Source organism: Diadema antillarum, unplaced genomic scaffold (assembly GCF_040938485.1).
Source record: "Diadema antillarum isolate AM-2024a unplaced genomic scaffold, OU_Dant_1.0 seq00000486_RagTag, whole genome shotgun sequence".
Taxonomy (NCBI): domain Eukaryota; kingdom Metazoa; phylum Echinodermata; class Echinoidea; order Diadematoida; family Diadematidae; genus Diadema; species Diadema antillarum.
In genome coordinates this window covers 49,295-67,500 of record NW_027271449.1, presented here as the reverse complement: position 1 = coordinate 67,500, position 18,206 = coordinate 49,295, and the positions used below count along the sequence as shown (strand labels likewise).

The 18,206-nt window shown below is 37.9% G+C and overlaps 1 protein-coding gene across 1 annotated transcript in view; it reads left to right on the top strand.

Moving 5' to 3' along the window:
- Positions 1-18,206, top strand: part of LOC139733678 (palmitoyltransferase ZDHHC21-like) — a 48,033-nt gene that overhangs the window by 8,584 nt on the left and 21,243 nt on the right. Inside the window, exons 5-6 of the mRNA XM_071644491.1 lie at positions 10,893-11,031; positions 11,567-11,683. Of these exons, the coding sequence (XP_071500592.1) occupies positions 10,893-11,031; positions 11,567-11,683 (256 nt within the window). The remainder of the gene's footprint in view (positions 1-10,892; positions 11,032-11,566; positions 11,684-18,206) is intronic.

Below are 18,206 nucleotides of genomic sequence, written 5' to 3'. Positions count from 1 at the left end.
CATTTCGTCAGCTTTAGTTCACTGGCCAGTTTTGCCTCTGTAGGTATCAATGACTTGGCCTGACGACAGTTTCTACACACTGACCTTTTTTTTTTCTTCTTAGTGGGTTTTCATGGGAATCACAAAATTCATGAATATGGCATTAATCGTCTGATATCTAACAAACCTGTAGTAATTATCCAACAGGTTTTCACTATGTTTGTGTGATTTACAGGAACATCATGCAAATTCCCTATGCATAAAAGAAGCATGAACTTCAAATGGTAGAAAAAAAATGACAGCATAACTCATCATACTGTACAGTGGATTTAAGGTATACATGTATACAAAATATATGGAGAACCAAGAACCAAGAATACAATATGTCATAAATTGCCCGTCTGTATGAAGGCAACTTTTTGAATGAATTACCACTTTCCGTGTTTCTTTGAATTACAGTGGTCAGTCTTTTTTTCTTCTTTGCTATTAAACTTTGCTCTCAAAAGAAAATAAATGTAAATGGGAGATGATTAAGATATTTTCTCTCTTTATCTTTTGCATGATGATTCGCAAGTAAAAAAACTTTGTAAACCTTGTAATAATCCCATCATATAGATCAATAATAGATTTACACAAGAAAACAGTCTGCTACCAAACTGTGCTCCTCAAATAGGAAGTAAATATAGACAACAATCACTGATTCCCCCTTCCCCCCTGCAGAACTTTATTTAAGAATGTTTCCAGATATGACAATCATGCAATTTGATATCATACTTACACTTATACAAACACTGGGAAATCAGAGGCTGCACTTGTAGACGAAAGTGAATTTGCGCAAGTTTATGATTTCATTCAATCTAATTCTATCGTAAACATAATGTTGGCCTGCAATGAAAATATGCAATGAAACCTCTTTTCCTGTTTAAGACATGGATAAACAAGTTGAATGCTAAAACAGCATTCGCTTACAGACTCTATGTCAAGGACGCAGTTGTGTACTATGCAAATATTGCCGCTTCTCCTTGATCAGAAAGGGGAGAAAAACCACAAATCTGAATCCGAACATTTCCTGACAGAGACCCTAGCGTAAGCAGAATTTATTTATTCAGGCCCCACATACTTCAGCTTTTTGTTGAGATTACGATATTAATAACGACAGTGTGGGGTTCTCAATGGAAGTTGTCAGTGCCTCTTTGACATTCGTTGCTTTTGTTGCTGCATTTGTACAAGAAAGAGTAGAAAGCTACAGAGTTAATGCTTATTTTTTTTTTTAATTCAAAGGAACTAGCCTAAGTTCAGCAAATTTCAATTTGAAAAGATAGATTGTATAAAATCTTATGTCAAATATTCTACCATATCTACCCTTACAAGTGAGAAATTACAGCTTGTATGGGCCTGTTTTCCTCTGTTTTTTAAGTGTCCCCTAGTATCTTCCACTGCCCCCTGTCCTGAGTCTATTAAAGACTTTAAACTTAAAAGTCAATTTGTCAGCAAGAATTGAATTTCCTATTTTTTCAAAACCAACTTGCAATTTTCTCAGCTTTAATGCTTGCACTTTTGTGAGGGTAATGCAACAATGGCTCGCATTTAACTCATGTACATATTTCCCCATTGTAGAACACATCAGATGTTCTGCCCATAGATGAACATAAATATACATATGTAGCGAAATGTTGCACTATTATGCAATCATGTTTATTTTCAAGCATGCTGAATGGTGTGATTGTGACTTTAATATCCATTAAGTACCTTCATTGTATTTTGTATGGTGGTCAATGTCCACAATAAAAGAACAGTGAATTCAAAGCTTACCCATGGCGAGATCAGTACTTAGTCACATGATCCTGTCACTTTCACATTCTCCCAAATATGGCATTACATGTACCTGTGACATGTGATATATGAGAAGTTTGATTGCAAAACGGGTTAAGTGCCGTTGTCAAAGATATGAAAGTGAGTCCATCACCAGATAGAGCAAAATAAACCTTTCCAGTGATGCCGCACTTGCGTCAAAACAAGGAATATTCTTGAAGTGATGACAAAAAACATCCCATTATATTTTCTTATCATTTTCTATGTTTTGTAACAGCTTTACTTGCAAATACCTCAAATGAACAAAAGTGGAGTTAACTCATTTTGCAATCAAACTCTTCATATAATGTTTGGATTGCTTTTTTCGGTGTTTTCCCGACAGAATGTTGTCGGATGTGAGATGATGGTCACTTTGCATGATATGCTTCCTGTATGCTCTTGTACCAGGTATTAATTACCTTTGGTTTGACAGAGTGCTTCTTTTCTCTTCATTGTTTGTTTGTTTGTTGTTTTTTGGTGGTATGTGTGTGTTTGTGTGTGTGTGTGTGTGTGTGTGTGTATGTTTTTGTGTTACCATCACCACAGGAGCTTGACAATGTCATCCGACTGTTCTCAAATACAGTATTCAAATACAAATTGTGTTCTTTTGATTTTTTTACACGCCAAGGTTTCCAGTGATATACAAGTACTACATGTACAAATGTATGTCCTACTCTGTTTCCAAACCCTACCAAAAAGATGGTATTAAAGTTATGCACGAGACAAGCACAGTTTTGTTTTGTTTTTTGTTTTTTGGGGGGGTTTTTTGAGGGAAAAAAGAAATAGCTATGAAATGAGGTGCAGTAAAGCACATGTCTGAGGAGATTTAATAAACGTAGATAAATGCATGATGTAGTAGAGCAGTTTGAAACATCATATGTCAAAACCAAATAAAAAGTTTCTAATTTTAAAACTTGATCTGTTGACTTTTAAATTCAGAAAGGAGGTACTTTGAATAAAACATTAATCCACTGATTTTTGAACAAAAATCTAATTCTATGGGGGTTTTTTTTATTATTTTTTCTCTGGCCGATTCACCAAGTTAATTTCCTTCTGTTTTTTTTTCCCTAGGCCTATACAAAGTACATGAAAACATATATCTGCAACTGCAGGTAGATCAGAGCAATTTTACATGGGTCACAAATATTTAACTTTGTCTCTGTGAGATGTTTGTCTCTGTGAGATGTTTGTGTGTGTGTATGTATGTGTGTATCAGAAAGTTTGGACTTGCGTCTCCTTTTTTGCAAGTCTCAAGTCTTGTCACATGGTTCTACACTATTTCTAGTGTGACGTCACTTACCATACTTAATACACTATGCCGTGTATTTTGAGAGTATGAAATATTTCTCAAATTGAGACTTGTAGGCATGACGATTTCGTGAGTGGTTGAATTCGTGAAGTAGACCCACAGTGATCAAATAAGAAATAATTATTGTCCCTTTTCAGGAGAGAGCAGAGTGATTTTTCACACAGGAGTTGATGTAAAGATGTAAAGTACAATTGTGTAAAAAACAAAAGACAATATTTATTTAGATGTTAACCCATCGAGGACAGGCTGATTTTGCTACAACATGCATTTCCCATAGGCACTTGCCCGAGTATACTCGGGACTCGTCCTCAGTGGGTTAATTTCAGGAGTGTCAACTTGCAAAATCTGCGAGATGAAAGACACTGAAATACACCACATACTGGTCTACAATATTCATCATTGTAAGATTTGCATCTAAGTTATGTGAATAAAACCTGAAATACTATGTTTATACAGGGATATCAGTGAAGTTTTCAGGTTAAAACCTGAATTCAGGGTAGGGTTGAATCAAATTTCAGCTCCTTTTTATGTGCAAACTAGCTTCTTGCAGATTATTTTTAGGTCCTCTATTTTACTTTAATTGACATCCTCGTTCATTAGCTTATCTTTGCAAGATCCACACTTCTCTTTATGAGTGCCTATTTTACAGTGATATTTCTGCAGACATAAGCCTCTAGCATATGCTCACCATTTAAGGGGCCGGTTGTGCAGGGGGAGCGCATGCACATGTTTGTTCCCGCAAGAAGTCTACATTGCTGTTGCTGTATTCGTGATTAAAGCAGCAACATGTTTGTTCCCGCAAGAGGTCTACATTGCTGTTGCTGTATTCGTGATTAAAGCAGCAGTAAGAATAATGCAGATGATTTTTAATCCACTTGTATCCTTATCCCGTTGAGGACGGTTTGATTTTGCTACAACACACATTTCCCTTTGACACCTGCCTGAGTATACTTGGACTCGTCCTCAACGGGTTACAATACCTTATGATAACCTGTTTTAACCCTATGAAACCAAAGCTGTTTTGACCCCTAAGTGCCCCCCCTACATAACTTCTTTATTATATGATGTATGACCATCATATTTGGCACATGGTTAGAGCAACTCATGCTCTACATGACCCAACATTTGAAATTTCTCAAGGTCACCCACTGAGGGTGCTATTTCCCAAAATATAGAGAAATACATAGGAAATACGCTAAAATCATGTTTTTTCTTTCTATTTCTTTATTCCCAGTATATATGTTTTCATTTTATATCAATCATTTTCATATTTACTACAAAGAAAAAGCAAGTCAACCTTCACTATTTGTTATGGTTGAAATTTCTCAAGGTCATCATGTGGGGGTGCAATTCATTACAATATAAAGAAATATATGAAACCTATAATGTATTTCTTGGAATGGGTACATATATTCATATTTCATATTTCCAAAATATTCATATTTCCAAAATATTGAAATTTTGAGTTTGCAGAATGATAATATGATAAACAAATAATATTACAGGCAAAGCTTGTGTGAAGATAACACACACAAAAAAGGTAGTCTTTGAAAAATGCTGTATTTTCGATTATTTCTGTTATATCTTTTGTTTGATGCCTATGTCATATAAAAAATAAAGGAAATAATAAGAAGACCATTTCAGGGTAATTCACAACCATAATTACTTCACACTTTGGTCCTTCAGCAAATTACAGCTGAGAAAACCCCCATTTCATCCATAATTATATTGTTTACTGAAATTTAAACAGAAAATCATGCAAAATCTGACTAACATGGTTGTAAGTTTACAGTTGCCATGGCAACCAGGAATGTCAAACATATCTAAATTATACATCAAAATGTTAGCAATAAGATTTTAGGAAAAGTCACCAAATTTGGTTGAAATCGGGTAAATGGTGTAGGAGTGGCAAGCGAAAATATGGTAGGGGGGCACAATGCCCCTTGGGCTTTATAGGGTTAAATGACTTTAACTAACTAGTACTGTAAACGTCAATATTTTCGAGCGATTAATTTTTCGCGCTGAGCGGCTCGAAAACGTATTCGCGGGTTCTTAAATTCGCGCTCCGCAGCAGGTTACTTTACTGTAGTACACATTCACTGCTTTCATCCAAAGCCTCTGCTACATAGCTTGCTATGCCAGCGTACGACAAGCGACGTAGCGAGCGGCTCGACTGCGAGTACAAGCACTCAAATACATGTACGTAGTACAGCTGTGACTGTAGTACCGTAGTCACGGGGGAATGTAGCATCGGTGCGTGCGGTGCACACATGCATGCTACAGTACACAGCAATCTATCGTCTCTTCGCACAGTACTAGTAACGTAAACATTGTACTACGTAGCAGTATCATCGATGAAACCGTTCAAAATGTGCATAGAAAATTGTGAAGATATATTCGCGCGTTTTTGAATTCGCGCTAGCCGAACGTAGCGCGAAATCCGCGAAAATTAATGTACCGCGAAAATTTCCACGTTTACAGTACTCCTTTTTAGTCACATCCATGATTCTCTGAAAGGGACATCCAACTCTTTTTGTATATCCACTAGTATTTTATTTCTCTGTCTAGTTTATCATCCCCATCGACTGGTTGAGAGTACACTCTCATTTCATTGTCATCTACAATGTGAGTGTTTGAATGTGTGTGTGTAGATATTCACATGAATGTATGTCAATACAGCCTTGATTGGTAGCAGTGTATATATTCCATAAATATGTTTTATGTACCCACCCACACTGTACAGTTTATAACCCTTTCCGTTGTACAGCATCCTTTGCACCAGCTTTACTTGTTGTTGTTGTTGAATGTTTCATTGTTTGTCCCCTATCCTGTTCTTTGAATCTATGTGCACATCTACAATCACTCTAATACATAGACTTCATCGCACTGTCAATGTCTTCTTATTGTTCATTCATTTCTTCCTCCTCAATTTTCTCTCCCACCCCATTTTAGTGTTTCTTTTTTCTTTGTTTTCCTATGTATTTACCAGCGTGGGTATTCTTTCCCAGGCAATTGCTATTCAAGCATCTTTGTTCTTTCTCCCCCCCACCCCTCCCAAACGGTTTTGAGAGGAAAGTGCGCCCTGGTGTTTGGGCCTGGACACGGCAATGATCAACAAGGAAGAAGGAAGCACAGCCGTGCGGGATGTTGCCCTAATGTGGAGGCAGGGGAAGTGGACGTGATTGCGCCGCGTGCTTCTAAATATAGCCCCACCCCCCATCCCCTGAAGAAGGCATTCTCGCAGGAACTAAACGCTTTTGTCGAGACCTGCCTTCATTGTGTGTCCTCTACTCCCCCCCCCCCCCCCGAAAAGAAAAGAAAAAGGATGATGTTTTACCAGTCAGCCTTCCTGACTTTCCACCTTATTTGGGTTCTGTCAACCTACCAGTTTAAAGGAAACTTGTCTGATGAGAAAGAGTAAAATTTTATAAGCGCAGCAGTGAAAATCTGATCAAAATCGGACTGGAATCAAGGAAGTTATGAAATGTTGAAATATCTCTAACCGTTACAAAACACTTCTAAACAGTTGATATAAGTTGATAATGTCATCGCCTCACAACTTACCTTATAGTTTGTTTTAGAAATCTTGAAATTCTCACTTTTTTTTCAATTCAAGTGCAAAAAAGCCCCAGTCTCGAACCCTGATATATCTGACCAATTATCATCTGATGTTATTCAGCCAGGGATAACATTGCATTCTACACGTTAGTAGCACAAAAATGCAGTTTCCATCGTTTTTTTCCTACACAAAAATTGTGAAAATTGATGACATCTTCAGCTCTCTCATTTGCATATTTGTATCAACTGTTTGAGAACTATTTTGCAGAAAAAACAACAACAACAACAAAATTTTACAATTTTACAACTTCCCTAATTCATGTGCGATTTTGATCACATTTTCACAGTAGTGCTTACAAAATTTCACTCTTTTTTTCTGACTAATTTTTTTGACTGGTCAGGAATTTTGATATGTGAGAGGGCTATCGTAAAATGTGTACAAGAAGATAGGTTGAATTATCTCAGCGATCCTTTAGTGTGATGTTCTCAATGGAATTGAAAACTTGTGTATTGGGTTACCAATGTAAGGACCATCATGTGAGCTGTGGTTTTGTCCCTTGGAGTGATAAGCGCATGGGAGCAGCAGGAGATGAGATTCAGATGTTGACACTGGAGACGAAGGGGGTTGTGGGAGTGTTAAAGGACAAGTCCACCTTCATATACATAAGGATTGAGAGAATGCAGCAATATTAGTAGAACACATCAGTGAAAGTTTGAGGAAAATTGGACAATCCGTTCTAAAGTTACGAATGTTTTAAGTATATGCGCAGTCACTGCTGGAAGAAAAGACTGCTACAGTGTATGATGTCACATGCGTACAACTATATAAGGAAAATAAAAAGAGAATTTCACAAAACTTTACTTTTTGAATAAGGTGCACAGTTCTTCGACTTGCTACTGACGTATGTTAAGGGTAATATTATTCTCCCTGCCTTCTGAAAGAGAGAAGTCGAGTGTTCTTTTTTTATGCGAGAAAAATGGAAATATGTTGAATTTTCTTTATTCTTTCTTTATATCGTTGTACTCATGTGACATCACAAGCTATAGTAGTCTTCATCCAGCCGTGACTGAGCAGAAACTTCAAAAATTCATAACTTTTGAACGGATTGTCCGATTTTGCTCAAACTCTCACTGATGTGTTCTACTAATATTGCTGCATTCACTCAACCCACATGTCTATGAAGGTGAACTTGTCCTTTAAGTATTCCTTTGATTAAACAATCATCCAATCATTCCATCATGTTATTGGTTAGGGTACCATTTAGGCAGTGGTGGATCTGGGGGGGGGGGGGGGGGGCGCACCGGACGTGCACCCCCCCCCCTTTATTTTTTTGTTAAAGGTGTCATTTACCACATATGGAGATGAAACAAAAACCCAGCTGTAGTGCTTCAAGATAGTTCTAAAATGTTAGTTACGGTTAGAAACAACCACTGTAAAAAGTTAATCAGTATAATCAATGTTACGTGTTGTTAAATATACAAAATGTGAACAATGGTTATAATAAAATTGCTTCTGGACTAAACTGTCTACAGTTATAGTTTAGTGAGAAAAATAGTGATGTCTCCTTATATTTTAGGTTTTATTGCAAAATTTTTATATGGTAGGATGTTTTCTGATGCAGTTGACCTGTAGCCACATTAGCATCATATGTGATTTCTTGAACATTTTTTAAATCACTGCTCCCTATGGTAAACTGTACCTCTAAAACAAAAGAAATTAGAAAAGGAAAATAGGGGGCACGTGCACCCCCTTTAATTTTGTAAAGCCCACCCTTTTACGGAATTCCTGGATCCGCCCCTGATTTAGGGGAGTCTTCTTCTTCAGGCAAAAAATGCCTGGTTGATACCATTTGATGCCTGTCACTAGACATCTGGGGGGAACCACAAGGGGTCGACGTCATTCCCCCATTTTCTTGGGTAGGTACAAGGTATGTGGGTTGACCACTTCACTGGGTTAGCACCCTGCTCTTTGCGGTGAATGAATGAAGTGGGATCTTTTACATGCATGACTATTGAGTCATGACTCCACCACACACAGGACCTGCATTTGATATCCCATCGGAGGGACAGAATGTTTTACATTTAACTAGAGGAGACAGCATGGTTTCCTACACACAACATTGTTCAGCTAGACTCAAAGAGTGTATTAAATGCTCATATGATAATTTCTGGGACATTTGTGTTATGAAATGTTCGATTTTTTTTTGTGTGTGTGATATACATCATTGTGTTTTGGCATGTTAGACAATATACTGGCAGTGTTATACCTTTTAACTTTCCTTCTCTATTATCTTTCCTGACTTCCTATGTAACTGGATGAATTGTCAGATTCCATTTGTCATCTCTCCTAATCCATCATCACTTTTTCTTTCTTTCTTTCTTCCTTTTTCATTTCCTTTCACTTCCTCTCTAGCTCTATCTTTTCTCACAACCATTTACATTGTATCTTCTGTCTTCTTTATCTTTCTGCATTTGTCTATCAAATCATCCATCCCCTATCCCTTTCCTCATCCACTTTCCCACCTTCTTTCTCCATCTTTATTTCTGCAATTTGCATTCTCTTTCACTTTCATCTCTTGTATGAAGAGTTTGTTCGCAAAAACGGATAAGTCCATTTTTGAAGATTTTGAAGTACGGTCTCTGTCATAAAGTACAAAATAATACCTTTTAAATGATATATTGGTCACTACATATAAAGGTACATTTTTGAAGTTATGGTCAAAAGAAGCAAAAAAAATCTTATTATTCTCTTTATTTTTCTTGACCTTTAATCGCAAATATCTCCATTTGGCAAATATGGACTTGTCGGTTTTTGCAAACAAACTCTTCATATACTCTCTCTTGTGATCTCATCCTTAATTATTTCACCCTTTCTTATCCCAATTTGTCTAACCATTTGTGACCCGCTACAACAAAAAGGTCCTAAAGTCGTGCACGGTCGAAGCCGTGAAAATCGAGTTTGAAGTCAGAGCATTAAAATTGGTCAAAATTTACAATTTTCTGATTTTGATATGTTATTGGAGTCTAACATGTCTTCTATCATCTGTCGAAATTTTGAAGCAAAATGATCAAAGGAAAGATAACAAAATAACGTTTTTCTGAGCCATGTTTTTTGGCGTTTCAACGAAGCAGAAACTGGTTCGAAAATTTGGATTGAGCGCCACAGATAGGCTCCGCCCCTAACAACGACCAGAGTGATCTCATTGGTCAGTTTGCTGCTTGCTGCTAACCGAAGCGGGAAGCTCGCACCCTGCCCAGTCGACTGGTGCGTGCGGGCGGGGTGCGCTATGCTCAGCCGCTTCTCACATCCTGGTCACTGATTGGTTGGTGAGGAGACCGCCGACGCTGATGTGCTTGAATGAACTCTTCGGGGGTTGCTAGGGCTTACCTTCTATTGTCCAGAGGTGAAAACTGACTTGCGTGTCCCTTGATCGCGATTGCGTCGAAAGGAAGACTTTTAGGGTGCTTTTCTGGAAACAGTGATCTTGCAGACGTCTCGACATGCTCTCTTTTAAACATCGATATCTCCGCAGCCGATTATTTTTATAAAATGTGTTATATATCAATTTAAAGCAGAAAGATTTTCAAATAATCGACCTCGCCCGACTTTTGGATCATTTTGTTGTAGCGGGTCACATTTATTATTGTTGGCATGTACCTTTTAATGCACCTTTATTTATACTTTTACCTTTTTATCTCCCTTTCATCTCTTTTAATGTATCTTCCTCTCTCTTTCTCTCTCCCTCTGTCTCTCTCCCACCACACACACACACACACAAACAAACCCTTGTTTCTCACTCTCTCTTTCTCCTATCCAATGTATTCATCCTGTTTATTTGTTTGTTTGTTTCATTTCCATCTGAGAAGATGGCTGGATAGCCCATATTCAGCTGCAATAGCTGGTCTTCCATGGGGTCCAGTTGGATGTAAGGCAGGACCACTTCACCGGGTTAAACACCCTGCTCTTTGCGATTAATAAATGAAACAGGATCTTTTACGTGCATGAGTTGTGACTCTCTCAAAGATGTCCTATCCCGGGGACAGAGTGTTTTGCCTCTTGCTAGAGGGGATGGTATGATTACACACAACATTAGTCAATGGGACTCAGGATTACCAATTCCCTTTCTGTTTTGTTTCTTCAGCCTCTTCCCTGTCGTTCTAATCTTCTTCTTGTGTTTTATTATTTCACTTCCAGGATTAATAACTGCATAGGGGAAGACAACCAGTGGATTTTTGTGCTGCTTCTACTTTACGGTCTCCTGCTAAGTGGCTGTGCCTTGCTTCTGGATGTACTGCACTTCTACTACTTCAAGCCTTGTTCTGTATGTGATAAAGTGAGTAGAACTTTGTAATGTTCAAAAGTTTGCTGTAATAGTCATATTTCTAGAGTGAATAAGTGATAAGTGTGTAACATTAAAACTTGAGTACCAGTATGTTATTGTAGTGGATTAAAGAAGATAGTATTTTAATTCAAAACTTTCTCTCTTTTTATTAGATCTCTCTCTCTCTCTCTCTCTCTCTAGGTACATTTTCATAGGAATCTGGGCAACATAAATATTACGATATTATTATTATTTTTCTATTATTGTTATTATTATTATTATCATCATTATTATTATCAGTATCATTATCATTATTGTTATTATCATTATTATTATCATAATTATTATCATTATTATTATTGTTATTATTATTATTATTATCATTATTATTATTATCTCCTCCAAGGATGGACACACTAAGCACAATTTGAACCAAAGACCTCATGTTTTAGAGTCTGAAGCATATTCCACTATACCACCATTGTTACAACTCTCATCACTGCCACGCCAAGTGTTCCTATTCTATTATGTGATGTCTCACACACAGGATTCATTCCTATGGCGGCACCAGCGCTACCTCATGTACGGGTGCTTCGGCTCGGGAATGTTGCTTGGGTTTTTCTGCATCTCGCAGTTCGTCACCCAGGTTTTCAACATCAGCATGGTATGTACACTGTGCTTATCTCTATCCCATCGTTGGCAGCGGTCCTCCTAAAACATCGTAATCCCTCTACCTTGTATGCCAGGTCTCGCATTTGTGGTGGGCATTGGGGTGGCGATTTTAGACAGTAATATACTCTAGAAATCATGTTGGGGTGACACGACATTTGCTCCCGCAACAATTGCTCCAGTCTTATTTTCTCTAAGGATGTAGGGTTAGGGTTAGGGTTGTGCTAGGGTTTTTAGGTTTAGTTTGATGTGAGGATTAGGATTAGGGTTAGGGTTATGCTTGGGGGTAGGTTGTATGTTTGGCTTAGCATTCAAATATTTCACAGGAGCAGTATTGTCGCAGTAGCAAATGTTGTGGAACCCATGCTGGAGTTAGATCGATAGATTCACCAAACGCTGGCTCTCTGATTTTCCTGTTAATGATTTCACTAGAAATGAAGATGCACTTGAGTGTGTTAAAAGGAGAGTAGGCATTCAATGCAATATTCAAAACAGCATGGTCACTTGCTTGGTAGCTTCAACTTTCAGAAGCTTCTTGATATTGTACTTTGATATTTGGACAGGAGGTGGTTCAGATTTAAATCTTTGAACAGATTTTTATCATGCAAATATCAAATCTTTTTCTTTTTTGCTAAATATTAATTAAGATTAATGACTGCTCCTCTATCACAGTAACATGATGACAAGTTTGCATTCAGCTTTTTATGACAAGATTTGTTACAAAAATTCTTTGAAAATCAGTGTCAGTGCTGTATCTTCTCTTCTATGTTGGATAGGTGGTGTTCTATCTCTGCTCAGTAGATTTTGACATTCAGCACGTACATATCATTCTTGGCAGCTGCATGCAATTAATCAAAGAATTTGGCTAAACTTGAGAGGATGGCCTGTCACCTAGTAGACCAGGTTCCCATTTCATTAAACAAAAATATTAGCATAGCAACTGTTGCCTGAATAGCAACTTTTCGTAGCAACAAATTCATCAAGAATCTTGTTGTCACTGCATCAGATTGCCATTCCAGCTAGAGTTGCTATTATAGCAACTTTTTTTAATGACATGGGGCCCAGGAAAGTGTGTGTGTGTGTGTGTGTGTGTGTGTGTGTGACTCTGTGATGAGGCACGCAGCTCTGTATTGCCTTTTCGGTATCGACTTACCCGAGAGACTAAGCTGACGTTTTGGACACACATTTTCATGGTTTTTACTGTCAGAGGGCTTCATTGCCTTTTGCTCTGCAAAAAGAGGCTGATATCAATGGAATGCTCTCCATTGAAATACTGGGATGTTAAATGGGCAACAACTTCATTAACTCTGTAAAGGGGGCTCTAGATGGATTCTTTTATCTTTACGTACGGTAATAGTTGGAAGCAGGCCACTGAACCGTGGGAAATATGACACATGAGTGCAATGCCAAAATTCAGTTACTACAGTGAAAAATATAAAGAGCTATTAAAGGGAACGCAAACCCAAAGAGCAATGTGGATTGAGTGAAAGCAGTAACATTAGTAGAACACATCAGTGAAGGTTTGAGGAAAATCGGGCAATCGATGCAAAAGTTATGAATTTTTAAAGTTTTGGTGTTGGAACTGCTGGGTAAGGAGACTACTAGAGGTTATGACGTATGAGTGGACTACAATATAAAGAAAATATAAAGGGAATTCAATAAAAATTCATTTTTCGTGAAAATTACTCATTCTATCAACTTGATACTGACATATGTTAGGGGTAGCACTTATTCCCCCTGCTTTCTGAAAGCGGTTAGTCAAGTACTCTTTCATTTTGCTAGAAAAGTGAATTTTTGTGGAATTCCGTTTATATTTTCTTTATATTGTTGTCCACTCATACGTCATAACCTCTAGTAGTCTCCTCATCCAGCGGTTCCAACACCAAAACTTAAAAAATTCATAACTTTTGCATCGATTGTCCGATTTTCCTCAAACTTTCACTGATGTGTTCTACTAATGTTAATGCTTTTACTCAATCCACATTGCTTTTTGGGTTTGCGTTCCCTTTAATGATCCTGTGATTTGTTTAAACTCTGATTGGACACCTGGTTCCCCGAACACAGTACCGTCATCGGTTAAATATTGACGGAAATGTGAGGGGGAAGGAAAAATACATCATAGATACCTCTACCTTTGATTCCATAGATGATACTGAAGAATGCATGTATCCAGGAATGAATAACAAAACAAATTGGAACATATATGGGATTTTTTTTTTCTTTTACAGGTGATAACCATACATATTTACCAGTAGAGACTGAATGATATTGTTTCATTTGTTCTTTGATATTAAAGGTTTTATCAGAAATGATGCATCGCCAAGCAAACAGTAGGAAAGTACATTGGCACAAAGACATGACTTTGACATTAGCTTTCTAAATTTTGGTTTTTGATATCTCACATAATCAGAGGAAAATGAATTAAATAAAGGGATTTTTTTCTGTCTCAATGTCTAGCTCCTTTTTTGTTGTTGATGTTGTTCCCATCTCTCTATGTTTCTATCTCTCTCTGTCTCTCCCTCGTCACAGCATTTCGAAATGATTGGTTCTCTAAAATTAAATCATATTTATTTTGGGTGCGGTCAGACGCGCTGAAGCCATTTCTCTGGGGATGCATTGTTTTAGCCACTTGTGGTGTGGCTTCTGTGGGTTTGTAAGCATTGCACTTGTGCCCAAGCCAAGAGTAAAATAGGAGATGACAAGCTGCCAAGAAGTCCTGAAGGTATGATAAGTGGCTGGGCTGGGTCACTGGTAATTGAGTCCAGATATTTCATTTAGGTCGTCCTCAGGTAATGCCTACCTTTGCACTGTCGAAGGTCAGCCTGTCCGTGTGGAATGCCCAGTGCCCGATCCAGCGTGTACAAGTTACGTAGGACAATCGTAGAATCACTGCCATGATTACTTTAGGGTATTTCAGAATGAAAAAAAGAAAAAAAATCACCAAAATGAGATTAGAACAAATAATGGGTAGCCCTTGGGTGCCCGTCTAGCCTTTAATTATTACTTTTTAACCCTCACTGTGCTTTATTTGCTGGTCAGTGACAGTTGGATAGTTGGCTTGCTCCACAGTTCAGCTCAGACATCGTGAAACTACTGTAGGTGCTACATGCGTACAAGTGTGGATTATGTAATCCCACTGCTCACTGTTACTGTAAAAGTGGATATTTTCGCTTACGTAATTTTTCATGCTCAGCTAAAATAGATGAGTTTTGCATGTTTCTGAATCCGGGGAATCAAGACATAAACTGCTGGAACATAGCAAATATTTGCGTATTTTTATTTTCGTGCTAGTTTCTTGATGCGCGAAAATTTCAACGCTGAAAGAACTACCAGTTTTACAGTATCCCGTTGTTGTATTTCATAGGACTGTAACATCATCAAATATTTTGTTTGTCCAACTCACACCTCTGTCAGATTTTGTCACCATTACCTCAAAAGTTAACTCTTGAATTATGTGACATGGTATAGAGGGTTAAGCTTGGACCAGCATGTGTTCTGATGGCAAATATGGCATGAAAACCAATTCATCAATACTTCCAGTAAGTCCTTCTTTCCTTCTTCACAAGAACAAACATGAGTTTTCCATGGAGGGCAATGCAGAAACAGTGGACTCCCGTTATAACGAAGTCCTCGGGGCCGGCAGTTTTCTTTTGTTGTATCGAAATTTCGTTATAACCGAACAAGAAAACAATAAAAACCAGAGAGCAGATAATATTGCAGCCTAAATTTTTACTTCGTTGTAACCGAAATTTTGTTATAACAGTGTTCGTTATAATGGGAGTGCACTGTATTGAAATGAGAAGTATTTCCAGAGGCTCCAACCCCAAGCATCTCATGTACTGGAGATTCTCCTACCAGGAGCCCCTTGCACACTGGAGACTCTGATTGCATGAAAATGCACAAAATATTATGTGCGCATAGCGTCCATCAGGAGAGCAAAGCAGGATGTTCCTTGTGGCCGGGTTCGGGGCCTGCTTAACCCTAATCAGGTCGGGCTTTTTTGGCTATGCTAAAACAGGAGGGGGGCAGATTCCACCCCCCCCCCCCCTTATATCTCTGCCATAAGTGGTGCGATCGCGACGAAATTTGGCATGTGTGACACCCACGTCATAATCTGCAAGATTGTGTCATAAGATTTTTTGAAACAATCAATTTCTAATTTTAATTGATTAATTATGCAAATTAAGCCCAAGATCATATTTTAGCCTTATTAAAAACATTGCGAGTCTACTTTTTGGTTTGTATCTGTTTAAGCATGTTCAATTGTACATCATAAAAACTTCCAAAAAGTCATTTCAATTCTAATGTATTGAAATGTATTCTTTTCAGAATTTCTTATGTATTTTTTTGTTTTTCAACTTGTTTTTCCTTTGTTTTTCGACTTTTGTTTTTCTCTACTTTTGTTTTTTTCTATTGGAAATTGTCACTGACCACTTTTTTACCATGATTAGCATGAAATTAATCAATGAAAGTGATTAATTGTAAAAATCAGGTTTTTATGACTTTCATGACAGAGCACTGTTTTCCATACGAAATGTACACAAAATCACAAAATTGTGCCCGTTTTGGGATGACATGCTGTTACAAAAATGGGCGTGGCTTCAAAAGAGTATGTGCGGACATTGCAAATTTGGTCTCAAAAGTTGCACGAGACTTGAAGAAAGAAAGTCGAGAAGCCTCACAACGAGGCCTTCTTGCATCACAGAATTGTCGAGGGGGGCGGATTCTGCCCCCCCCCCCTCCCCAGCCCTTTTAGGGTTAAGGGCTCTGGAAGCTCTGCGGTTGTAGACACTCTCTGGTGCTGTCTTAGTCTATTTTTTCAACACACATAAAAAGCTAATGCTGGATAGGAGAAAGCTACATTTGAAGCAGGAGAAAATACGTCTTGAGCAGGAGAAATGTAAACTCAAGTGGGAGGGTGGGAGATTTTTACCAAGATGAACTCAAAGCAGGAAATCTCCCGCTTTTGAGTCTGTGCATTTGAAAACAAATTTGTGAAGTTTAATGCTGCATTTTGTATCTTTTAGAGTAATACTGGGAACAACAACGACAACAAATACAGTAAGAGCATACCTCTAAGACATCTGTGATGTTTTCATAAGTGTTGAAATGTTCTTTGATTACCTGAGAAGCTATGTAAAGTCTACCCTTGTTTTCTGCATTTTTGGTTTTTGGGTGTTTTTTTTTTATCTTTTATGATGGAAGATAGGGAACAAGGTTGAGGGGTTGTTCCTTGTTATTGTTGTGTATTCTTCAATACTGATGCTTTGGTGCTTTAAAGGACTTTGCATTTTATGTTTTACTGTTGCTGGTAACGGACAAGTGACATTTTTAACTTGCCTGGGCGAAACATTTTGGTTGTGTCACCGTGCATGTGCCAGCAGTTTGAGGGAGTGTGCTTGAGCTTTGCAAAATCATGTCACATTCATTTTGCGACGCCTCGTTAAAAATGAACATGGACACATGAAGTACCCTACGGCAAATGTCATGTGGTGGGACTGACTAGTCACTCTTGCAATGGTTTTGGTTCTGGTTTTGGTCTATGATCTGATACAGTGGCTTTAATCTGGATCTGTATCTTTGGACCTACCACAACTGCTGTGTAGTTTATTATCTCCAGACGATGCAAGATCTTTAAAGAAAAAAAGAAAGGTGGGCATGTGTTGACAGATGCGCAGATTTTCATGTTGTCACTCTGTCAGATTTTTATGTTGTAGTCACTCCTGCAGACACACACATAGATGATTGATGTTGATGCACGAAAATTTGAGGTTTGTGAGATAAGCAATCACATTATCTGAAAAAATGAAAGCTTAAATGCCATCATCTGGGGAGACCTTTATATTTTTTTTGAAAACATTTTGGTGATTTGACTCATTCGCGCAACCGCTAAAAGTACACTTTTAAAGGCGCAGCTACAGAACAGGACCTACGTGACCTCCACTGAGGATATTAAGCCAGTAATTTCATGGGCAATTCGCAAGGGAAACACCTTAAAGGGTGTGTACAGTTCTGGTTGAGGTGAGGATTTAGCTTTTAATGTTTTGCGAGATATTCAGAAACCACTCTATGAGATGTCAACGAGCATGCAATTCTAAGGGGTATCAAAAGTTTTTTTGAAGAAAATCGGTTTTGAAATGGCTGAGATATTCAAAAACAAGGTGAAACAAAGAGATCCTAATAAAAGGTGTGGCCTGTTGCCTTTTATTATTATCACTTTTTTTGATTTCTCAGCCATTTGAAAACCAATTTTTATCAAATAAACGTTGAATCCTTCGTAAAATTACATGCTCTTTCATATTTCATAAGAGGTTTCTCATTATCTCACTTAGGAATGTTCAAAACATGAATCCCCACCTCAACCAGTACTGTACCGTCCCTTTAAAGCTGGTAACCATTTGTGAGGCACATGACTTAAGAAGGCATGATGCAATCCCACGTTGCACTGGTGTGCTTTCATTTTTGTCCTTTTCTACAAACAATGTCATATTTTTGTCTGCTCTCTCTGTCGTGCTATC